Source organism: Antedon mediterranea, chromosome 11 (assembly GCF_964355755.1).
Source record: "Antedon mediterranea chromosome 11, ecAntMedi1.1, whole genome shotgun sequence".
Classification (NCBI taxonomy): domain Eukaryota; kingdom Metazoa; phylum Echinodermata; class Crinoidea; order Comatulida; family Antedonidae; genus Antedon; species Antedon mediterranea.
In genome coordinates, this window is record NC_092680.1 from 7,213,158 (window position 1) to 7,239,775 (window position 26,618).

The following is a 26,618-nucleotide window of genomic DNA, read 5'->3' on the forward strand; positions in this document are numbered from 1 at the left end:
GAAATTCGGTAAATTTGCTAATTCAAAAATGTCAAAAGTTTATTTTGCAGAAAATCTAATAAATCAAATAAAAAAAAACAAATAAGTCTAAGAACATATGAGAAAATATAAGATACATTGTTCCAAGTAAACAGAAAAACTCAGACATTAATAACATCAAGACAGAGAATGGTCTTGAATCAACCCCATCTGTAATTGCTAATACAATGAACGCTTATTTTGCTAATATAGGACCTAAACTGGCTGAAAATATTCCTAAAACCAATCAATTAAATTGCAGGAAACCTATCTCAACCAATAATAATTTTTCTTTTTGTAAAGTAAAACAAGATTACATAATTATACAAGCTATACTCTTTAATATGTCAACTAAAAAAGCAACTGGAAATGATGAAATCCCTTGTAAATTGATAAAATTAGCAATTAACTATATTTTAGACCCAATAACTTTTATTGTTAACTTATCTATAGCTACAGGTCGTTTTCCAAAAAAATTAAAAAGTGCTAAAATTTGTCCAATTTTCAAAATTCAGAACAACACGGGTCCTTGCAATTATCGACCCATATCTGTTTTACCATCTATTTTTGATGAATTTTATCCTTATTTAAACTCTCTCTCCTTAATCTATGAAAACCAATCTGGCTTTAGACCTAACTTTTCTACTTCATCTGCTCTGATTAATGTAACTGAAGACTGGATTGACGCAATTGACAAAGGCAAATATGTTGGTCTTGTCATGCTTGATTTAAACAAAGCTTTTGACACTGTCAACCATGATATCCTTGTAAATAAGTTGTCATATTTTGATGTTGATTTAAATGGTGTAAACTGGTTCAGAAATTATTTAACTGACCGTAACCATAACAAATGTAAATGGCTTCTTCTCAGAATCATGTAACAGTGTCTGTGGGATACCGGAGGGGTCTATCCTGGGCCCATTGTTGTTTTTATTGTATATAAACGATCTTCCAGATGTTGTTAAAAATGTTAAACTGAGTATGTATGCAGATGCTTTGTATTACATATCTAAAGATCCAAAAGATATTGTTAACAAAATTAACAGTGACCTTATAAATATAACTAGCTGGCTATGCAACAACAAACTAAGCTTAAATGTAAATAAGACAGAGTTCATTGGTTCGCATAATTAATTATCAAAGCTATCAAACACAGACTTAAATATTAATATAAATGGAATCCCCCTTCAAAGGGTTTCACACTGTAAATTAACACCTAGGTATTCAAATTGATAAACCTCTAGCCTGGAACAAACATGTTGAACTTATTAAAAACAAAGTTCTGCCAGTAGGCTAGTCAATCTATCAAAAAAACAGCCCAAAGTGAAACAAATTGCAAACAAAGATTTTTCTTTTATAAATGGTCGTATATGATAAGGAGATCAAAATGTGTGCATCACACCTCTGTCACTCATCCCGATGATATACAAATTAGCTTAAATATGCAAATTAGGGTGAAATTACAGAAAAAAACTACTAGTCCGAGAGAGTTGATTTGTTCACTGATTTATTCAAAATATATGGTAACCTGTAATTTCACCCTAATTTGCATATTTAAGCTAATTTGCATATTTAAGCTAATTTGCATGTCATCGGGATTAGTGACAGAGGTGTGATGCTCAAATTTTGATCTTTGCAATTTGTTTCACTCAAAATGATAGATTGCCTAGCCTAACAATACTAAAGGCATTTGAAAATAAAGAGTTCGTAATTACCACATTTATGGATTTGTCAAAGGCATATTAGAACAAGCTATATTCCACGATGGTATAAGAGGTGTTACACTAAAATGGTTCAGTAACTATTTAAAATTACGAAAACAGTATGTTTCTATAAAATGGTACCTCGTCTAATATTAAGGAGACTAGTATTGGTGTTCAACAAGGCCATTTATTGTTTCTTGTATATGTAATGAAGCAACAGGGTTCAAGTGTGGAAATAACCTGAACGCATTGGCAAACACGATGAATGTGAAACTAGTTATAATTAATATGTGGTTCAAAGTTATTAAACTTCTAACAACACAAACTTCAAACACCAGCAAAACAAATTACGTAAACTTTAAAACTGTCAAAAGGCGTATTATTACAACCAACATTGAATTGAACATGAATAACATTACATTAGAACAAAATAAAAACATTTCTTGGCGTTTTAATAAGTGAGAACCTTTGCTGGAAAATCATATAAGGCTTATTAGCAAAAGAACCGCTAGGTCTATTGGAATATTAATAAAAACTAGACATTTTTTTCCAAACTATATTTTAACAAATCTGTATAATACACTAGTTCTATCGTACCTCCAGTATGTGGGGCAGTACATGATAGTACACTAGAATCCATTCTTAAGCTCCAGAAAAAGGCTGCTAGAATTATTTTATTTAAAAAGCCATGGCAACATTCTGAGCCATTGTTTAAGCAATTGAATATACTTAAATAAAATATATCAACATAGTTACAGTCATAGGTTTCATGGCCCAGATTAGAAGTAATGTTTTACCCAGACGAATCCAAATGATATTCAAAAGAAAACGAAAATACTACTCATAATCTTCGAAATTATTTGTAACATAGAACAACCATACTCTAAGTTAACCTCTGGTCAACATTTTATCAGTATACATGGACCGAAACTATTGAACGAGCTGTAAAAATGAGCTAGATATTGTTAAAAAAATTTTAAAAATACTAAAAAAATATGTTAAAAGAGACATTTTATCAAATTACTGTACTTAAAATGCTTCTTCACTCACTAAATATAATATGCATATATTATATTTAGTGAGTGTGTGTATTAGTTCGTTTTATATTATACAATTACTGTAAAATCCATGTAATGTAAATATTTATATTGCTGAGTAAATATGAATGAGTATAATAGGAATTGTACTTCTGAAAAATGCCGTCCATTTTCATAGTCATGACTGTTAGTTTCTTCTGTTGTTTGGTGTTCACCAACTCCTTTTGAATTACAGTGCAGATTTCCGGGGTGCATGATCTCTTGTAGATAAGAAGAATGATTAAAAATACAGGATCTCCGTAGCAAGGGCAAGCGATTCGTGTACCCTCTTACAACGTTTGTAGTGTTTACCCTTGGTGAAGCCGTTAATTGAACCTTTAGCTAGAACTTGAGGTCCTCTAGACTCGGCCATTATTTTTCCAAATGCACTAAAAAGTGCCAACTCTAAATGAAATGAACATAGCGCAACAAACACATTGTCAATGTTTGTTGCTCTTTGCTCTGAATTTACATTGCAAACTTTGCAATAACCAAGTCATAGGTAACAGCTATAGATTTTTTCCGCATTCTTCTGCAATAGACAAGGACCTTTTTAATGTCTCCACCACAACAGCATAAAAAGTATGGTGACTGATTGATTTGTGGAAGATACCAAATCTTGTGAAGGGTTCATCATGTGCATTCCATTCTACCCACCTTGGCGTGTCTTTATTTTGACTGGCATCGGCCATCAACAGAATATCCTTTTTCCATGTTGTATAATCTTGCCTAGTTTCAAACTTCGTTCGCCTTTCGTCATCTAATGACAACATATTGGACAACAACTTTGGCTTCTTCCGGTATGGTTAAATATCCAAGCCAGTATAGCCTCGTGTGCACGCCGCCGTTTTCTTATCAAGGGTTGACTAGTTACTGATGAAGCTGATATCTCAGATATTAGTATAGTTACAGATGACTCTGAGCTTAGTAGATTCAATAGGTTAATCAGAAGTAATATTTCGATTTTGACCAGGAACGACTTCAATTTGATAAGCTATTCCAACAGTATCATGCAAAGTATCTTTGAGTGGTCTCAAACTGTACCAATTCCACATTCTGCTGAAAAAGTCATTCCGTTTGGTGTTGTTTTGTTACTTTTTTCTGGGCTGAAACGTCAACTCTGTTTAAATTTCTTGCGTAACATGGTAGCTCGCGCAGTGGCCTAACCGGTTCATCATTTCCAGACCCTTCCTACTGCCAGTTAAACTTTTTAATAGCCATACCAATCAAAATATGTTTATTTATAAAAATTCAGTGACTTATTTCTATTTTAAATCACTGTGCTTCACTGGTGCCTAATTGGGCCCATTTGAGCACAGTGTATTAACATACGAAAATATATTTAAATTAGTGACTTTAATTATTTCTATTCTTTATCACTGTGCTCCACTGGTGCCAAATTTCATTCACTGGACCAGTTACCGTAGTACTATTTCTATTTCGGAAGTAAATAAAGGATAAATGGCGTTCGTAGAGAATGCTCCATCGTCAGAATGCCGCTCTGAATATACCTCACCTGCGATGAAAATAATAAATTCAATTTCTTTTAAAATTAAGGGCGGCAAACATAAAAGATGTTAAATTTTCTCTCCCTGCCTCAGCACTATAAGGCCCTGCCACAGCCTTTTGGGGTCGTTTCCAGCACATTACCAGATGCATTGATGTTGTCGCCTCATGATGTGTGGTGGAAAGGGGGACGTATAATTCTGTGAACCCAAACACAGTTGGTCGCACACCTTTAACTCTATTCCACCGACCAGCGTGGGAATCAAACCCATGACATACGTGTTGTCAACACGACGCTCAGGCGACTGAGCTAACTGGTCATTTTGGTTTTCTGACAAGGTTAATATGATATTTATGACGTAATGATGAATTACGTAATACACGTATAAATAGACTATTATCAGCTGTTCAGTCATGTACCTACTATGTGTCGTACGGGTAATGCTCAGATTTGAGTGCTCTCAGCTCTAGTAAATTGGGTTCGAACCTCTACGGAATTTTTTTTAATGAAAAATAATGAATATTTTTTCTCTCTTTTATTTTGATGGTTGTAAATGTGAGGCCTAAACAAGTGGACCTTTTTGAAAATTATAAACAAAGTTGCATGGCATTAGTTTTCCATTAAATAGACTGCCATAAAACCTCGAAAAGAAGCCCATGTGCTCCTTTATTTTTAGTACTCTTGGGTGGGCTTCCTTTCCACATGGAGTTCTTTTCGAGATTACTTTTGCAAACTACGAGGAGCTACTAGGTTCCCGCCCGGAAAATGTTTTATTTACATGATTTGAACAATCTTTTAATGTAAAGATTAACAACATTACAATTTTAAACATGAGGACGATCAAAGCATATTGATCGAAACGTCGAGAAACTCAACAGTTCTTTTCAGAACTAATATACGTGGTGTACCGCAAACTTTATTTAAACAAAGGATATTGTTGTTCCTTAAATTTATTAAAATTTAGTGACTTTATTTCTATACACCACTGTGCTCCCCTGGCTCCAAATTGGGTCCACTTGAGCACAGTGTATTAACATACGAACAGATATTAAAGTTCAGTGACTTATTTCTATTTTATATCACTGTGCTCCCCTGGCTCCAAATTTGGTCCACTTGAGCACAGTGTATTAACATACGAAACGATATTAAAGTTCAGTGACTTATTTCCATTTTATATCACTGTGCTCCACTGGCGCCAAATTGTGTCCACTTGAGCACGGTGTATTAACATACAAAAAGATATCAAAGTTCAGTGACTTATTTCCATTATATCACTGTGCTCCCCTGGCGAAAAATTGGGTCCACTTGAGCACAGTGTATTAAATACGAAAAGATATTAAAATTCAGTCACTTATTTCTATTTTATATCACTGTGCTCTCCTGGCTCCAAATTGGGTCCACTTGAGCACAGTGTATTAACATACAAAAAGATATTAAAGTTCAGTGACTTATTTCCATTTTATATCACTGTGCTCCACTGGCGCCAAATTGTGTCCACTTGAGCACAGTGTATTAACATACGAAAAGATATTAAAATTCAGTGACTTATTTCTATTTTATATCACTGTGCTCCACTGGCGCCAAATTGTGTCCACTTGAGCACAGTGTATTAACATACGAATGAGATATAACCTTTTAGTGATTTTATTTCTATTTTATATCCATGTGCTCCACTGGCTCCAAATTGGGTCCACTTGAGCACGGTGTATTAACATACGAAAATATATTAAAGTTCAGTGACTTATTTCTATTTTATATCACTGTGCTCCCCTGGCTCCAAATTGGGTCCACTTGAGCACAGTGTATTAACATACGAAAAGATATTAAAGTTCAGTGACTTATTTCTATTTTATATCACTGTGCTCCCCTGGCTCCAAATTGGGTCCACTTGAGCACAGTGTATTAACATACGAAAAGATATTAAAGTTCAGTGACTTATTTCCATTTTATATCACTGTGCTCCACTGGCGCCAAATTGGGTCCACTTGAGCACAGTGTATTAACATACGAAAAGATATTAAAGTTCAGTGACTTATTTCCATTTTATATCACTGTGCTCCACTGGCGCCAAATTGGGTCCACTTGAGCACAGTGTATATACGAAAAGATATTAAAGTTCAGTGACTTATTTCCATTTTATATCACTGTGCTCCACTGGCGCCAAATTGGGTCCACTTGAGCACAGTGTATTAACATACGAAAAGATATTAAAGTTCAGTGACTTATTTCTATTTTATATCACTGTGCTCCACTGGGTCCAAATTGGGTCTACTTGAGCACAGTGTATTAACATACGAAAAGATATTAAAGTTCAGTGACTTATTTCCATTTTATATCACTGTGCTCCACTGGCGCCAAATTGGGTCCACTTGAGCACAGTGTATTAACATACAAAAAGATATTAAAGTTCAGTGACTTATTTCTATTTTATATCACTTTGCTCCACTGGCGCCAAATTGTGTCCACTTGAGCACAGTGTATTAACATACGAATGAGATATAACCTTTTAATGATTTTATTTCTATTTTATATCCATGTGCTCCACTCGTGCCAAATTGGGTCCATTGAGCTCTCAGTGTACGAAAATATATTAAAATTTGTGACTTATTTCTATTATATCACTGTGCTCCACCGGTGCCAAATTTGATCCTGGATCAGTTACCGTAATACTATTTCTATTTCTGAAGTAAATAAAGGCATAAATGGCGCTCCGTAGAGAAGTAGAGAATACTTTATCGTCAGAATGACTCTCTGAATATACCTCCCCATAAAATCATTGTACACGCCGGCGACTTTTCAGTCTGGAGTACGCCCTCTTGCGTTCGGCTTTACATCTCACTCCTCACTCTCTCTCTCTGGCCCTTACTCATTTCGATTCGTAGCGGGCGCTATACAATTTAAAGAGATAACTCCAACAACGCACGTACGACGTGGTGACTACTTCTTCGCATGCAGCTAAAGTAAAATGACGTCACGTTAAAGTGGGTCGTCACAGAGTCTCATGCATATTAATGAAGCAAACTTGCTGAGAGTTTTTTCACACACGCGACCCGAGATTTATCGAAAAATAATAATTGTTTTCACTGCTGTGGATAATAAATAATATACTTTAATTTTAACATGACAGGAAAGCCTATATACTTCCAGTGCGAATAAAAAATAATAATAATGTACAATATTAGTCACGTATTTTCAAATGCTGCAAGACATGAGACCCGAAATAGGCTAGGCCTAGGCCTCCTACTGTAGTGGCAGCGCAGTGCATACCTGAGAGCTAGGGTGGGTGGGTGGGAAGTTAGCTAGAAGTGTACATCTGCACGATGCCACGCGGTAACGATGAAGGGGAGGATATGGATGGCCTGATAGTGGGCAGTGTATACTGTATTTTAATTTAGTTAGGCCCCCAGTTAGGCCGCTAGTGAGTGGAGGGCCGTAGCCAGGATCTGTCAAGGTGGGGTTCGGACACTAAATATTTGGGTCAACCCCCCCCCCCCCCCCTCCCCCAGCCTGATGCGAAGCGAATTTTGTTAAATGACACCCCTAGATGGCCGGAAAGACACCCCTAGATGGCCGGAAAGACACTAGTGCAGCATGCTATATAACCAATGAGCAAAAAGATCGTACTTTTTTCCTCCTCCTCAAACACGTCGATAATTTAAATGACGATAACTATTTGTTGCCGTATGTTAGATGCGCGTGCTCTGTGCGGAACCGCCGATTGTTTGATCATTTACTCCGTATTTTGTTTTGCGTTCAAGTTCAATGCGAACGTATATCTAGGAGCCGCCCCGAAAAAAGCACACTGGGTGAAAGCAAATGCTATTTGCTAGCTCTATCTATAATATTTATTTACAGCAATTTGTTGAGGAATATAAATATGTAAATAGGTGATATTGATACATTTTAGTACGTATCGGCTGGTGGTCTAGAAAAAAATAATCGGATGCCATAATGTGAACTACAGTACTTGATACCATAGATATTATAGTGTAAAATATTAATATTCACTATAATCCTCTATGATACATTATACTTCATAGTCACACATAAATACTGATGTACGTCGGAAGGCTATATACTTTATGCATATATGCTGCCTGACTGCCAGTGATCTAAACAATAGGTATACGCAGTTGTCTGGCGGTGTCCTTTGTACGAATCGTTCGTGCGCCAGCTCGCTATGAGACGCGTCAATATCATGTTACATGCAGGGACCAAACATTTATTTTTCAGGTTAAAATCGGCAATTCATTTGCAGCTTTTAGAAATGTACAGACACGACGTATCACTAGTTGACGCTCATACAGAGAGAAGAAGGTTCACGAACAAGTTTACGAATTTTTCAATTTACAAACAACTTTTTGTACTGTGGGGCACGTATTTGGAGGATTTTTGGAGATGAGGGTGAGGTATTGGGCATGTCGGGGATGGGGGTGTCACGATAAATATGGTCCGGGGCCAAAATCGGTCCGGCCGGACCAGTTTTGGCTCTAAAATTGTGGCCAAAAGCAGTCCGCCACTGCCAAAATCGGTCCGGGCTTTTCTTCTGTCGATTTTAATTGAATTACTAGGCCTATGATGCTGTTTTAAGTTGTTTATGGCTAGAAAAATATCCCATGATATATATTAGTAAGTTATCTTGTCGGATAAATACTATAAATAAATGTATTTTATCTACAAACATGACTTAGGTGTTCACTCATATTTCGGCCTGCCACACACTCACATGAACGGGTATGAGACGCTGATATTGCCAGCTAGATTTTATTTATGATTGAGGCCTTTTTCCTTCCTTAGCCTAATCAATATTGGATAATTGTTTTATAATAATTGTATTGAATTGATATATTGATTGATTAACCATAAATAATTAATAAATTAAATTGTTTTTAACATCATGGGGAAACGAAGATGTTAAAAAATAACAGAATGGATTAAAAACAGGCAGAGATACATATTGTATACAAAAAGCCTAACAATTAGTACTAATTATTGATGAGTTAATACTAATAATGATAATAAAAAAAACAGGCTTAATTTATAATATTAAAATAACATATAAAACCCCGTAGTTTTCAATATATAATGACTAATCATGGCCTTTTTTTTAATGATATATACATTATGACTCATTTTGCGCACCGTATATTTGTAAGACCGGACCATATTTGGCGGCCAAAAACAGTCCTACTGCCCGGACCGATTTTATCCAGGCCGGACCAGTTTTGGCGGCCAAAATTGGTCCGGCCGGACAGGTTTTGGCAGCCATAAATGGTCCCCCGGACTGATTTTGGCAGCCAAAACTGGTCCGCCGGACCGATTTTGGCCCGGACTGATTTTAAAAGTCTGTCTAGGCCTAGGCATCTAAGCCAAATGGGTCGAATAAACAACTATATTTAATCTGCTTCTTTGTTATCAGGAACAATATCGGATTATTTTCTGTACCACCGATCGCACCATCATTAATATCACTCTGAAAACATTTTGTAAAATCATGATGAGCGCACAAGAAGCAGAGACAAAACATTCTTTTGCATATGCATGAGACTCTGTGACGACACGCTTTAACGTGACGTCATTTTACTTTAGCTGCATGCGAAGAAGTAGTCACCGTACGACGTAACCACCAAAGATAGTGTAGTAGACTACACTATCTTTGACGTAACACACAACACGTGTGAAATTATTTATACGTTTAATATTAACAAAACACAATGAGAATTGAAAAGTGTTACTTTTGTTCTAGCTCTGTTTACCCTGGTCATGGGATTCAGTTTGTAAGAAACGATAACAAGGTAGGCACCAGCCCAAACTATTTCCAGGCTAGCTAGTAGTAGGCCTAGCTAGCCTCTACTATCTAGTAGGCCTAGGCCGTCCTAGCTAGCTAGGCATAGGGCCTAGCCCTCCTAGCTAAAGTAAAAGCTCCTTCCTTAGAGGTTAGAGAGAGTAGTAGTAGAGGGCCTAGCTAGCTAGGACTAGTAGTAGGCCTACACTACAGTCTTAGCTGGGATATGGCCTTGCCTTAGTTGGCTATAAAAACTAACAACATGATTAGACTATTTATTGAGGATTGGGATGACGTCCATGCTGGACGAAGGAGGTATAAATTAGATAGAGTAGAGGGCTACAACATAACCTACTACTGATGAGTCTAATAAAATAGACCCCTAGGTTAGGGGGCAGTCTAGCTATTTTAGACTCATCAGTAGTAGGGCCTAGCTAGTCTAGTTAATTAGCCTAGATCAAGATAATAAATAATATTTTAATAAAAAGGATAATTAATTGGCAAATAAATTAAAGAAAGCTTATTATAGTACGACGCTACTGCTGTTTAGCACCTACGATTTCACTGTCACTCACCATCAATGTTTTTAAATTGGGTAAGCTTGAGAGTAGTGGTGCAAAAGTGCAGTAGCAACGCTTATTACAGTCAACAACAAACAGTAATATATGGCTCGTGACTACAGACTGTGTGCATCTCATAGTATACAAATAATGAATGTTTATGAGTGTAATGGTACAAATAATGAATGTTTATGAGTGTAATGGTACAAATAATGAATGTTTATGAGTGTAATGGTACAAATAATGGCACGAGGTGAATGATGAAAGGTTATATCAACGAGGCAACGCCGAGTTGATATAACCTTTCATCATTCACCAAGTGCCATTATTTGTACCATTACACGAATACAAAACATTCATTATTTGTTTTATATAACATCTAAATAAATTCTAGTTATTTGAATCAAATAAAAGGTAGCCCTAGCCAAAGCTTACTACATTTCCTTCACACACATTGATTAAAAACAGTAACATTTGGTTTTTAATAATTTTATATTAAATGTTATATTATATGGATTTCGTAAACACACCTACTTTTGTGTTAATTATGTCAACAACGACCAAACAATCCTAGGCCTAGCAAGGCTAAAACGCCTAGGCTAGACCTAGCCTAATACTAACATGGCCTAGGCTAGACCTAGTAGCCTAGTACTAGCTTGGCTGAAAGGCAAAACTACGACAGACAATTGGAACTTATCTAAGCTAATTATGGTTTTTCCAACAATTCCACGTCTTGTAGGGATGTCCCCATTAATTAATCAAAATCCTAAAAACGATCTGAAGCTAATTTAAATGCCTTTTTGAATGAAATTAGTACATAATGTCCAAATCGTACACAAATATCTGCTGCTGTTGCATATCTCGCGGTGGTGTTTACAAATGAAACTGAGACCAGACGACAGGTGGCGCTGTTGTATTTCACAGTACAGAGCCATATCATAGGATAATTTGTGTACTAGATTTTTTTTCATCCGCGAGACGTTTTTTTTTTCGTACACAAAAATGTTTCAAAAAGTACTATTAAACGATCGTTTAATAGTGCGTACTATTGCACGCCATGTGACCCACAATCGTCCAATCAAATGACAGGAATTTATTTAGGTGTTATATAATATACAAATAATGAATGTTTATGAGTGTAATGGTACAAATAATGAATGTTTATGAGTGTAATGGTACAAATAATGAATGTTTATGAGTGTAATGGTACAAATAATGAATGTTTATGAGTGTAATGGTACAAATAATGAATGTTTATGAGTGTAATGGTACAAATAATGAATGTTTATGAGTGTAATGGTACAAATAATGGCATGAGGTGAATGATGAAAGGTTATATATCAACTAGGCCAAGCCGAGTTGATATTTAACCTTTCATCATTCAACAAATGCCATTATTTGTACCATTAGACAAATATAAAACATTCATTATTTGTTTTATATAACATCTAAATAGATTCCTGTCATTTGAATCAAATAAAAGGTAGTCCTAACCAAGGCCTACATTTGATTCACATTGATTAAAACAGTAACATTTGGTTTTTAATAATATTATATTAAATGTTTATGTTATATTTATAGGGATTTTATAAAACACACCTACTTTAGTGTTAAAATTCCTAGGCCTAGCAAGGCTAAAATGCCTAGGCTAGGACTAGCCTAATACTAACAGGCCTAGTACTAGCTAGGCGGAATAGCAAAACTTTGACAGACAACTGGACCTCATGTTTTTTGCCAACGATTCCATGTCTTGTAGAGATGTTCCCATTAATTAATCAAAATCCTACAAACAATCTAAAGCTAATTTAAATGCCTTTTTGATCTAAATTAGTACATATATCTCTCCAGAAATGTACTTCCATCGCGAAAAACCAGTCATAACATTCAAATCGCTGCGAAAGTAAAAAAAATAGGTGACGCTGTTTTATTTCAAAAGCAATAGTATAAAACAAAGTATTTTCCAGACGCAAAAAGATTATTTTTCGTACACGAAAACAAGTACTATTAAACGATCATTTAATAGTGCGTAATATTACATAGCCTATGTAAATACGTGAACGTGATTGGTTGAAACTGCGTCACATGACTACCGCTGCAAGGATCGTAAATCGTATATATCCTCGAGAACGATGATATCGACTGAGTAATTTTCGCGTAATTATCGTGTCCCCTGTCATTAATCATATAAATTCTCGAGTTCGATGATATTGACTGTGTAATTTTAGTGTGCAACACTCGCGTTTGCCGATAAATAAACAAAAGTCATCTACTGGATCATGAACTCGGGATGGAATTGTCACTCCATCACAAGACAACGCTTCAACCGCTGCGCCACGGAACTTGCTTGAAGAAATTAATCTTTTAAACTATTTAAGCTATGCATACATAGCGCCCTCATTTGTTATTAGTCCTCCCTAAATGTGATGAAACACCGTTTGTGATTGGTCAAAACTCACGGTACCTGTAGTAACCTAGTAACTAGTACGCGCTGAACATCCGACGATTCGGCTCCTCGAAGAGAAGAAGACGAATTGTTTATTCGGCCTACCTGATTATAATATTATTATTAATAGGCTTATTGATGGAAATTCTTCTGTTAATTTAAACGACCTAGGCCTAAGTGAATATTTTATTGCCAAGGAATCATTAATTAGTAATTATCTGTATATTATTCTTCGCAAGGTAAGGTGTCTAGGCAGGCTTGTTTACATACAATACAAATACTATAGGAGGCCTAGCCTAGCTTCACCCAACCCAGCAGACTTGTTCTTGGCTATATAATATAACAGATATTGCCTTTTATATCGGTTAAATATAAGATTTGACCTCTAAGCAGTCAAAAATGCATCATCATCATCAAGACGTGTGCGCCTTACAAGCGGCCAGTCTGATCTGTTCTCCAAGTTTCTGTAAAATTACAGTTTCTGTATACTGAAATCTGTGTGTTTAATGCCACATCGAACTTTTCCTGGTTATTACTGACCGTTGTATGTATTTGTGAAGATAACATCGTTGGTCTACTAGCGAAACTAATGTTCCGTTTTCCTAGGCCAGTTTCGTTTGCCTGTCTACTCACATTCCTGTGCAGTCAGCCTTCGCGGTCAGCCGTATCCACGGTTCATTCAACATTCTTTGCCGGATTTGTCAACTACGGTAGGCCTAGGATTGTAGTAGTCGGCTTACTTCACAGAACCGAATCGTCTTATCATAACGGGTGTTCATTGACTTTAATTCAACCTGTCAGTTCATCTATTGCGTCTATGATTTACTACGATCGTGATCAACTTCTCAGATTATCAGGAAACTTAAAGTCATCGTTGACTCCATCAGAAATTGACACTATAAATCGTTTGAATATCAATGCCTTTACCACATGCCGAGCATTCTCAACTCGAAAAACACATAGAGGAAAGAAGGCTGGTCGACGACGAAGCAAGCTTATCTCTGCCGCCACTGAACACATCTCTCAACCTCGCAGACCTGTTTCCGTGGATACTGAACAATCTCGTAGTTCGAGTTCCATCTGTTTTGGACTGTGGAATGCGCGTTCTATAAGAAATAAAACTGTTCACGTTTGTGATTTTATTTTGGATGTTGAATTAGACATTTTAGTAATTACCGAAAGTTGGTTGAAAGGTGATGCAAGTGACAACCACTTTATTGCGGACGTGAGTAACACCCTCCCAAATTTCGTGGTGTCACATGAGCCACGCCCTACAGGTGGACGCGGAGGTGGAATATGCATCATTTCGCACCGTGGACTCCAAATAACACCAAATGTTTCAACAAGTTTCCGGTCTTTCGAACATATGGATATCAAGATCACTTCCAATTCATCTGTAATTAACTTGATTTCAATTTACAGACCACCACCATCGACCAAAAACAAACTTACCTTTGACTTGTTCATCACTGAATTCTCATCACTTCTTGAATCAGTCTCTTGCACCAAAAACCTTCTGATAGTTGGTGATTTCAATATTCACACAGATGACCTCTTGGACAACAACACCAAGCGATTTGATGAACTGCTTTACACGAGTTGTCTTCATCAACACGTCCAAGGCCCCACTCACGTTAGCGGGCACACACTGGACCTTCTAATCTCTCGAAAAAACGACAACATAATAAAACAAACCACTGTCAAACAAGGACTACCATCCGACCATATGGCTGTCATCAGCTTTGTGGATTTATCACATCCTAAACAACCAACGCGGACAACCTCTTACCGCAAACTTCGTAACATTGATCTAAATTGTTTTGTGGAAGATATAATGAATTCCCCGCTCGTCTGCGCACCGGAAGATAATGTCTCCGATCTCGCTGACCAATACAATAATGTATTGCAGTACATCCTTGACCAACATGCTCCGTTAACAACTAAACTGGTCACCATTAGACCACGGGCACCATGGTACACGAATGAACTCCGTGAAGCGAAGTGCGTCAAACGGAGATCAGAACGCAGAATGTTGAAATCTGGTTTGGATATCGACAAACAGAGGTACAAGTTGGAATGCAAAGCATATAAAGATATGCTAGATCTAGCAAAATGCAATTATCATCGCAATGAAATCGCTAATGCGGATGACAAGAACCTTTTCCGCATCATAAGTAAACTGTACTCGGTCGATTCTTCTCCTGTTCTGCCAAAACACACATCTTCAATGGATCTCGCAAACCAGTTTGGCTGTTTCTTTAATGAAAAGATTCTGAAAATTTGCAAGAAACTTAACTCCATAAACACTCCACTAATAACTGTCAACGTCGACGAGTCATGTAATAGTAGTTTCGCTGAATTTGAGCAAATATCAGAAGATACGGTACGCAAAGTCATCGCTGAAAGCGCATCTAAGTCCAGTAGACTTGACCCAATTCCAACACGGTTACTAAAAAACTGCATTGACGCTCTACTACCGCATATCACTAAAATCGTCAACATGTCGCTGTCATCAGGTACTGTACCATCTGCATTTAAATTGTCCCTCGTTATGCCACTGTTGAAAAAGCAAAATCTCGACTCCAACGTCCTACAAAATTATAGACCAATAGCAAATCTTCCCTTCCTTTTTAAAGTCTTGGAAAGAATTGCAACTGCTCAGATAAAAGCATATATGGATGAACATTTCCTGTTTTCAAAAGTCCAATCAGCCTACCGCCGCTTCCACTCAACTGAAACCGCTTTATTACGTGTTACAAACGATCTACTACTTGCTTTAGACAAAGGTAATGAAGCGGTACTTATTCTACTCGACTACTCCGCAGCATTTGACACTATCAATCATGATTTATTATTTCAACGTCTTCATAAAAGATACGGCATAAGCGGAACCGCATTGAAATGGTTTATTTCATATTTTGAGAATCGTAGACAAGCAATCATTGTGGGTGATTCGATGTCTGATGAGTTCGCTCTACCCTGGGGTGTACCACAGGGATCCGTAAAAGGTCCACTCGATTTCATCTTATACACTGGACCACTCAGCAACATCATTGATTCCCACCCGGAAGTTCGTCATATGATCTATGCAGATGACACTCAACTATATTTAATCATGAAACCTACACATCACTCTGAATCTGTTAACAGCCTTGAATCATGCATTGCAGATGTTCGCTCATGGGCCATTCAAAATAAACTCATGCTCAACGACTCCAAGACTGAAATGATCCATTTTCATTCAAAGTTCCGTGAGGCATCATCATTTCCTTTGGTCCATATCGGAGATACTAGTGTCTCTACCTCCAGCTCAGCCAGAAATCTAGGCGTCCAACTAGACAACAGCCTCGGTTTAAAAGAACACATTCGTAATGTTTGCCGTGGTGCTTCCTTTGGAATTTACCAGATCGGCCAGATTCGTAAGTACCTTGACAAAACATCAACTGAACGTCTTGTTCATGCTTTTGTTTCATCTCGTCTGGACTGTAATAACTCGCTTCTGTACGGCCTACCAACTTCTTATCTGTCTCCTCTTCAACGAATCCAAAATTCCGCCGCAAGACTTATCACTGGCACTAAACGACATGAACATATTTCTCCCGTTTTACGTGACTTACACTGGTTGCCTGTTGATCAGCGCATTCGTTTTAAAATCCTGTTGCTGACATATAAGGCCATCAACGGATGTGCTCCAGCCTACATATGTGACATCATTACTCCGTCAACCAACTCTTCGCTTCGTTCATCCAGCAGACTTCTTCTAAAACCTGGACCCCGTTCCAGAACTCGGTTTTACGGTGATCGTGCTTTCGCTGTCGCAGCCCCAAAACTCTGGAACACTCTACCACTCGAAATACGCTCATCAAAATCTGTTTTCACATTTAAAACTAAACTCAAAACTCATCTTTTCAGAGAAGCATAATCGCACGCTACTACTTGCACTGATCTTGGAAAACACAGCGCTTTGAAACCTTTGTCTCTTGCGCTTTATAAATGTTATTTATTATTATTATTATTAATATCTGTATACTATTGCACGCCATGTGACCCACATTTGTCCAATCAAATGAATTTATTTAGGTGTTATATAAATTATTATATTTAAAACATTTATTCCTTTACATATACTATTGTGCAGTAACATCTGTTGTTGGCAATTTTTTTAAATATTAATAATCATTAGAATAACTCATTTCAAAAGATACATTTTATATTGTAAAATAGACACTTGCAACAATCAATATCTATATATATATACTGGAATAATTTTCATCAATAAGTAAACCTTTGTATTTATAGGTTTTCAGATTTTGCCGATCAAAATGTCACAAAGCATTTAAGAAGAAGCGCAACCCAAGAAAAGTACGATGGACAAAAGCATTTAGGAAATCAACAGGCAAAGAACTTGCAGTGGTAAGCATTAACAGATGGTATTAGTTCTCACTCAATCAAAATTTAATAAATTCTTTAATATTTTTTGTGACTTTTTAGCAATACTGTCATTTGTTGCACTTGCCTACAGTTTTGAGAGACTGATTTTGTGTAAATCTCTGTCTACTCTATCAAACTTTATGTGACAAAAAATGTGATTCCCCTCCATGCATAGACATGATGATGTCATATCACTACCATATTTGGCCATATCACTACCATATTTGGCATATCACTACCATATTTGGGCACATCACACTTTTTTTGTCAAACTAGTTTGATATTGTAGACAGAGCTTAAAACACATATGTGCACTAGTATTGTATATCATTAATTTGTGTTTTTAACCTGCTGTGTTACAAATTAAACACCTTGTTTATTCCTCTGGCAATGATAAACAGATCCACTGAATTTGAAATCTTTTGTATACTGCAACTCAGCTAATTTTGTTTACATTTTTAGGACAATTCCTTTGAGTTTGAGAAGAGAAGAAATGTGCCTGTAAAATATGATCGTGAATTATGGCAGAAAACAATTAAAGCAATGGCTCGTGTTGAAGAGATAAAGAAGAAACGACAAGACCAACACATCCTAAACAGGTCAGTATTTGAACAGTCTTAGGGCAAGTCCAACACATCCTAAACCGGTCAATATTTAAACATACAACAAGTTTGATGGATGGATAGGATAATTTATAGTTAATCTAAACGTCTAAAGCTTGTTATGCATATATACTGTACAACAAGTTATTGTATTACAGAATAGAATAATTACCAGTGCATAGTTAATATTTGGAGTGTGGCACGTATGTGAGAGCAGTAATTGTATACAAAAGAACGCACTAAAATATACATTATTTTTGCAGGCTTAAGAAAGGAAAGGAACTACGAAAGGAGAGAGACATCAACGAAGTCAAGAAAAACATTCACATCATCAGACCACCAGCATCAAGTAAGTTCAGTATTATAGCCTTTTAATAATAGTAAAAATTGATAATTACAACAGGGTAACAGGCATGGGCCCCACCTAAAATTTAACAGCCATGTCTTTTTAAAATAAACTATTTTTATTCTGCAACCCGAAGAATTGTTTTTATCATTCATGAGATATTTCTGTGCTTCCATAGTATTTTATTATTATTACCTTGTTGTTGTTCTGATTTATTTATTTGTATGTTATTATGAATGAATGAATTTAGCCCCCTCCTAATGATTCAGGCATGTCAAATTGTTTTTGAGAATTGAAAATATTACAAATACTAAGTGGTCATTAGCTCATTATGTAGGCATGGAGGTTATGAGTCAAACATATTAATAAGCAAAACTAAAACAACTATTATTTAATATGTTGTACCATATTGGAAATACGAATAACTCTTTTAATTTTAATAAGCAAGCATTTTGCCAAGTAATCACTATTAATTAATATACTACTAATCAGAATATGTATGAATTTGAGGATTCTTGTTTTTGGAAATTTTTTAATAATTTAAAATGTATACATTTTTAGAACTCAAGAAAGAGGAAAAGCTGTTACAAGTTGTTGCAGAGGAGGATGCAGAGATGAAGGAGGAAGACATGTGAATGTAACAGCTATTTTCCAAAGGACGATGTAGATATGAAGGAGGAAGACATGTGAATGTAACAGCCATTTTGATATCAATTAACATCAGAAAAAACAAGTCATTAAATACACCCATTAATGTATCATTATTCATTAATAATGACACTAACTAACAATAACACATTAAACTATATATACATTTTGCTTAGCGTTGTTATGTTTACATATAGAATGATTCTTTATGGATGACTAACTATTTTTAATTTGCTATGAAAACAAATACGTTACCTACTCAAAGCACAAAATGCAGCCTTTAATGTAATTTAGGTTGGTAGTATTACCGTATACAACCAGTCTTGATTGTGGGGTGGAGGCGTTGATGTTGTTATATTGTATTTTGCTCTAGAAATAATAAACTAAATAATTGGCAATTTTATTTCAAATGTAAATACCCCTGTTGTACATTAGAGTATTTCCATTTTTAAAATGTATTGTAGTTCAAAAGGCTGTCTAGTGGAATACACTTTTCACAGCTTTATATGAATAAATGACAACACAACAACAGGTGAATACATGAATTTGTATATGTTTGTTACCTATATTATTTCAATACAAATAATGCAACCATTTTTAACATCAATTAAACACAGTAGTTTGATAATATTCCCAGAAATATCAAGTTTCTTTTATGTTGGTTAACCTAAAAAAATGTAGGCCTATATATTTTAGAAAACGGAACAAAAATGTTGTTGGAATTATGACTTTGCAATTGTATTTTGCCTAGTCATGGTAAATACAAGAATCAATATGCGATTTAATTTATTTCGCATTAAATTAATTTGGACGACTTATTAACTTTGAACTTCCACATGATTTATAATCAAGGTCATAGGTCTATTGCTTAATACAGATCGTTTGTGTTTGCTAATTAAATTCTCAAATAAAAAACTTCAGTAGTTACAAAAGTTTGAGAGAGAAAAGTGTTGTTTTATGACATTGAGAAATTACGCCAATTGCAATAGGGACTTTTAGATTTTCACGAGTCGACCCTATTATACGTCATTTTTTATGATATGCGCTAGGCGACTGGCAATTTGAGCACTTGTTCAGTAGCATTTTGACGTTCGCTCTCTGGCATGAGTACCAGTGGACGTATGACATAACAAAATCATGGCCGAGAATATCGCGATGATTTTCTGAGAATGTAGTTATAAAGTGAATTTCAGTCAAATTATATTCCCAAACTGTGAATTATTGCTTTGTATTGGTTATTTCAGTGTAAAGGTTTTAACAATACAGGTTATGATCTGGGTCTTATCACTTGGACACAGCTTTCGTTCAGAAAATTAAGGAGCTAAGATAGGCCTAAAAAGCTACACACTTAGTCTGGCTAACAGTGTTAATCTGCGACAAGTGTGGATGTCGTGCAGAACCGCAATACAAACCATAACATACTGGAGAGCAGCAGTGTAAATCTGAAACCTGTGGATGTGGTGCAGACTGCAGAACCGTAAACCGCCACGTCGCACTGAGCAAGATTTGTAAAATGTGATGCAACAGGTACGAATGGTAGTGTTGCCGTCAGTCGTCAAATCCTACTTATTTCTGAAATCAGTGCCCCCCATGATTGGGGGGTGGGGGGATTCAAACATGATTGCCGTCTCTTACTCATTCACTACCGCACCGTAATGTCTTCAAGTAATGTTTATTATTCTGATATTAATTTCACGTTGCATTTGCTTCACTCAAACATTTCACTTTTCAGTTAATGTCTAAAACGCAAACAATGCTGTTTTGATAAATATAAATCATTACCGGAACCATCGATCAGAACCAATTAAGAAGAATTGTGATTTATTTGCACTATCGATCTCTGTGTGTTATTAAGAAATAATATTTAACGCGGCGTTTTCACAAAACTCGTCACTCGCCGCAGAGGTTCGGGAAACATAGGTAAGTGTAGAAGTAGCACTGTCCTTTGTTGTTATTTAGAATGGTATTTTTTCTACAACACACATTAAATAATATAAACTGAATAGAAATCAATTTGAAGTAAAATCTTCATAATTGTTTGTATGCATTTAAATTGAAGAATCAATGTAGCAGACAATTATTCTGGACTGTCGCATCGCATTACGACCATTAACAACATAAGAATTTGTTAATTATATAATTATAGTAATTTTTATTTTAATACTGTATAGGCCTAGTAATAGTATGTATAACCGATTCTCAATGCTGTATCCACATCTCCAGTATCCTTATTTAATATTTTGGTTGTGGTATCTAAATTTGTATCGCATGTGGTGCCTATATCGTGGGCTATAGCATGGATACTCCATGGCTAGGCATATGATGATAGGAGATGTGATATATGTGATGTTGTATTACCAATAGTCCTATGATAAACCAACTGGAGAAATCTAGTACGAGAGTCGGGTGGATGTTAGTGATTAAAATGTATATTTTATTTTTAAAATCCTATAGATTCAATACGATTTAACAAAAAAACAATAAGTTTGGTTGTTCCACTTCACGACAAAACTTGTATTATCATTTTATGGGTAATCATAATGTTTTGATAGATATTTGTTAAATAATCATTCATTCCTATTTATTCATTCATTCATTTGTATTTATGTATGTCTTTAGGCCTACATTTCGTTACTTTCTCGTTATACATCAGTTTAATTACTTATCAAATAGGCCTAAATTGATTAATTAATAAAACATTTTATTGATTGATAAAATATTTGATTTATTGATAAATGTGTGAATGTGAGTTATACATCGTATCATCTTTTCTAAAAAAGACAAACTAAAAAAAAGTGTCACAAAACTGTATTTCCGATTGGCACTCTCTCAAGTTCAAAATCTAACATTCCAAGCGAAACTTAGTAAACAATATTAATTCTAGCTCTGTCTACACTGCAAACGTCATGCATGTGACAACAAATGTCATGTGCCCATGATTATGCCATATCAATACCATATTTGGCCATATCACTGCCATATTTAGGCACATCCGTGACATCATACTTTTTTGTCAAAGTATTTTGATAGTGTAGACAAGCTGCAACGATAACTTCACATGCGTTTTGCCGAGTCATGAAGAGAAAATTCTGGAAAAAAAAAACAAGATCAGTAAGTTACGGTTTATCAATTTAATTTATTTCTCATTAAAGGTAATCTAGAGGACTTATTAACATCGATTATCAATATGCGGTTTGGATTAATAAGTCTTAATATAATAACAATACTTTGAGTTGTTACGCATGTTTCCACTTGAAAACGTTTGTTTAAGCTAAGCAATTAGATTTTGATTACGTGATATTTAGCAAAGATACCTACACAAACGCATGAACCTTTCCAGTACAATTCCTGTCATTTCAATGCCTCGAACCTCTCTCCTCCTCCTAAAATGTTGATATCGTTGTTAAGTGTATGGAGTGGGAAATTGGTATACAAGCACACTCGCTTTAGGGTGATCCATCGTTGTGATTGGTTAAAGCAACTTACGATACGCTTACGTCACGTCCGTCCTTGCATTGCATCCAAAAGAGAGGGAACCACTATCTGCAATATGATGCAGACGAAAACTGAGGTCTGCTACTCAGCAGTGTAACTCGTAACTGAAACTTACTCAAACCACTTTAAATTATTATGATTTATCGTCGACGTCGTGTAGATGGATTTACCCCAAGGCTATTTTATTATACCGATGCTGTGCTTGTTTTCGCCGACAGAACGCCATTCATTAAGATGTTTTATATTAATGAAAGTAGCAACAGCTATATAGATCTATATCAATCGTGCTATCGATAGAACCGCCGAAGCTTGCGCGCCGTAGTATCCTATTGAGAAAATGCTCGGTTAGCTAAGAAATTGTGAGATGGTCATCGCAAAAACTATAAATAAAATTATTTTTAGGCATATTTGAACAATATTGTGTTTTTCAGGTTTGTAGCCGTTGGTGAAGTGTAATTCAAATCATTTTTTTTAGAGGGAGGAAAGCTAACTGTAAGATGGATGACGACAGTATTCAAACTATTAGCTTGAGAAAGTCAAGTAACAGAAGTAACAAAATTCACCCAAAGGAGCTAGATGTCGAAGTCTTGCGTGCAACGACGTCACTCAGTATCAGAATGAGTCACCCACTCTACTCTCAACTGAAATGGTTTATTTTCATCATGAAAGTTGCTGGAATATACCACGAGCCATCATTTAATGACGTCAGAAAACAAGAAGTAATTTGGAAGATATGGCACTTTGTTGTTTGCGTCATAACTGCGTTTAACTTTTTCCGATTTGTTCCAGAAATTTGGAAAACAGATATTTTTCCTGGTCTAACGTACTCTGAAATAATTATGTGTGCGTGGTTTTTCCAGGTGTTTGTAAATACAGCAATGACATTCGTTATATGCGCTAAAAAGGAAGGTTTATTATCGTTTTTTGAACATAGCCAAATGTTCGGTAACAGTGAAGAAAGTAAACTCCTTAACTGCGTTCCTGATAAGAGTAAGCTGAGCCGCAACGTCAAAGTTTCATTAGTTATTACTGCAATGTGGATCATAAGTGGCTTTTTTATTTCACTATACTTAACACTTAAACTTGAATCCAGTTCGTATCATATAATGACTGCTCCTTGGACATCGAATCTTAGCATAACGCTCGTTATGATTGTCTCTGTCGTATGTCATTTATCATCCATACAACACACACTTTTGTTTTGTCACATTTCCGAGTATCTAAGAACACAGTTCAAATTACTCTCAGAAACTTTTTCGAAGTTGTTATTAGAGTCTGAGGAAGGCAAAAAAGGTGAAGTAAATGAGCGCCGTTATGAGTTAATACGTCAACAACACAACCACTTGTGTGTTTCTGTTCAAAAAGCAGATTGTTGCTTTTCAACGTTGGTGTGTGTAGCATGTTTTGTGGACATCCCACTAATGATATTCATAGCATATCAATGTATTTACTTGAATGTAAATATTGAAACCAGGTTAAGTTATGCCTATTGGCTTGTTGTAGTTACTATAATGGTTGCCGCTTTAACAATTTATGCATCGTGTCTTAATTCCGAGGTAAGTTCGCACAGTGTACACCGTACCCAATTCGCTTACGTTATTAGTTTTCGTTTACATTTTGTTGTTTAATAAAATCATCTTCGCAGTAACTTTATGATTGCGTTATCTTAACAAAAACGGTGTTATAACGCCCTAATTACGGCGTTATAACGCCGTATTATTATAAAATAATTGTTTTCTTTGGCGGAAATCAGCCACCGAGTTAACACCTTTCATCATAGTAATTGTTTTGTTCTACATGAAGATATACGAGAATTGACAGCAATGTTATATGCCATATTAAAATATTGTGTATTGTATTTTTTAGGTTCATGCATTAAATGAAAAAATATTCAAATTGAACGCAATTGCTGACTCGCCAAACGATAAACTTCTCACGGTAAAGCTTGGTTCCCACTTGGACGCAACGTAAGGACGTGGACGCAACGCAAGCGAGTTGACCAATGACAGAGGACAGTTAGAATATTCCATCGCTTTTGATTGGTCAAATCCCTTATGTTGCGTTACGTCGTTGTGTTGCGTCTCTAGTGGGAACCAAGCATTAGGAAAACAGTAGTTTTAAACATGTATGATTGTAATGTATGTGCACGCACTTACATTATTATCAACTTGTATGGAGAAATGCATGCATAATGTTTTATTTGGAGGGAGAGCAATAATTATCACAATTACAACCTAATACGACACATTTACCCGATACGAATTGGCCTTTAGTTTATGTCATGATGTGGAGATACAGAATATAATCGGGTGACAGATAAGTAGGCCTAATAAATCTTATCTTAACAATCTTATATTAAACTTTGGTATTAATGTGCATGATCAGTAATCACTCCTAATTGTCGTTTTTTTCAGGTACATACTCTGTTTTTGTCTCGATTGAATGGCCCGCCTATTGGCTTTTCTGTGTGGGGAATGATTATCATTAGCAAAGAGGTTCTATTGACGGTAAGATGGTGTGTTTCCAATTAGTGGTCTACTTACACGGCCGCCGGGCGAATGAGAGCTCACAACATTATTATGGGTCTCAGACGCTTAGAAATACTGTATCTTAACATAATTTTGATTCCGGTAATTTTATGAGAATATATTAGTATAAGTGTTAGATTGTCTTGGTTACCAGCTGAAGCGCAGAGATAAGAAATAAGGATATTATAATGTCTATTAAACTCGGGATCTAGAAAAAAAACAAAAAAACCTGCAGATTTAGTTATACGAGAATATTACAATGTCATTATTGGCTAAAAAATACTTTACTTTCTTTTCTATAGGGAGTTGGTATGGTGTTTACATATTTCGTACTGTTGGTTCAGTTCAAATAGTTTTCAACGTTGGATAAATTCGTAGTTGTGGACTAAACAGAATAGAAAGGAACATGGCTCTGTATTGCAACTATATCCATCGAGTTTTGATCAACGACGACAATATCTCTGGAATTGTAATACCTTTACGCAACCGTATTCAAGATTGGTTCTATCAAGACTTATATCATGGATGCTATATCCTTGTTTTCATGTCTAATTCCAGAAAATGATCTCTATCGACACCACCACCGCGGCGCTGATCTGATTACCGTAAATCTTCTAATAGTAACCCACACTCTAATATTAATCCCCTTCTAATAGTAACTCACCTTATAAGTCAATCTATAATAATAACCTATTACTCTAATAGAGTACCCCATGGGGGTTACTATTGTAAAATATATATATATATAATAATAAATACGTTCCCTAGTTGTGTTGATTGTATCATGTATATGGAGAGAGGATTGTAACAGCGGTAACATTAAAGTGATCAAACCAAGGCAATCTAACAGGAGATGCTGAGCTCCGGAGAAAAAAGGGTTTATCTGTGGCTGCGACACGATCAGTTCCCATCCCCTTAAACAGACACTGCAGAGATGTTCATAGCACAGTAATGTTGGTATTTGTCGCAGCCAGACAAGAGATCAAAGGAGTTCCTCTTTTGCGAGCTCAGTGTCCTATTAGATTGAAGCACACTCTTTGAACATCAGATCTTGAAAACGGCTTTTATATTGGAAGAAGTTGTGAATCAACTGGGTTTAGTCAGTAGTGTCAATGATTGGCTACTGCTGGTTATGATATCTACGTCACAACCAATCACTGGGCATCATCAAATCAGAGATGAACACGATTTTCATAAACATAATTAGAGTGTTTCAATAGGGTTTTTTGTTTTAATGTTGTATTGTGCAGTATATGATAGGACAATAGTTAATGAACGAAGGTGCGAAGTTTCATTGTATTAGAACAATTAGAATACCCCATTGCTAAGGCGTAAACAAATACTCGGCTATTTTTTTGCAATTTGCATTTTGTAAGTACAGAAACTGTACTGCATTTTTAAATCATGGATTATGTAGTTTCAGTATTTATGAAAATCTCAATTTTGAAAATGTCTATGTCCGATTCTGTATGAATG

General features: G+C 35.8%; 1 protein-coding gene across 1 annotated transcript; it reads left to right on the forward strand.

Moving 5' to 3' along the window:
* The first annotated feature begins 9,916 nt into the window (after positions 1–9,916).
* On the forward strand, positions 9,917–20,264 carry LOC140062221 (probable ribosome biogenesis protein RLP24). The gene is made up of 5 exons (XM_072108325.1): positions 9,917–10,099; positions 17,392–17,505; positions 17,986–18,122; positions 18,389–18,474; positions 19,033–20,264. Exons 1-5 carry the CDS (start codon positions 10,019–10,021, stop codon positions 19,104–19,106), a joined length of 492 nt encoding a protein of 163 aa, XP_071964426.1. The 5' UTR covers positions 9,917–10,018; the 3' UTR covers positions 19,107–20,264.
* Positions 20,265–26,618: the final 6,354 nt, after the last annotated feature.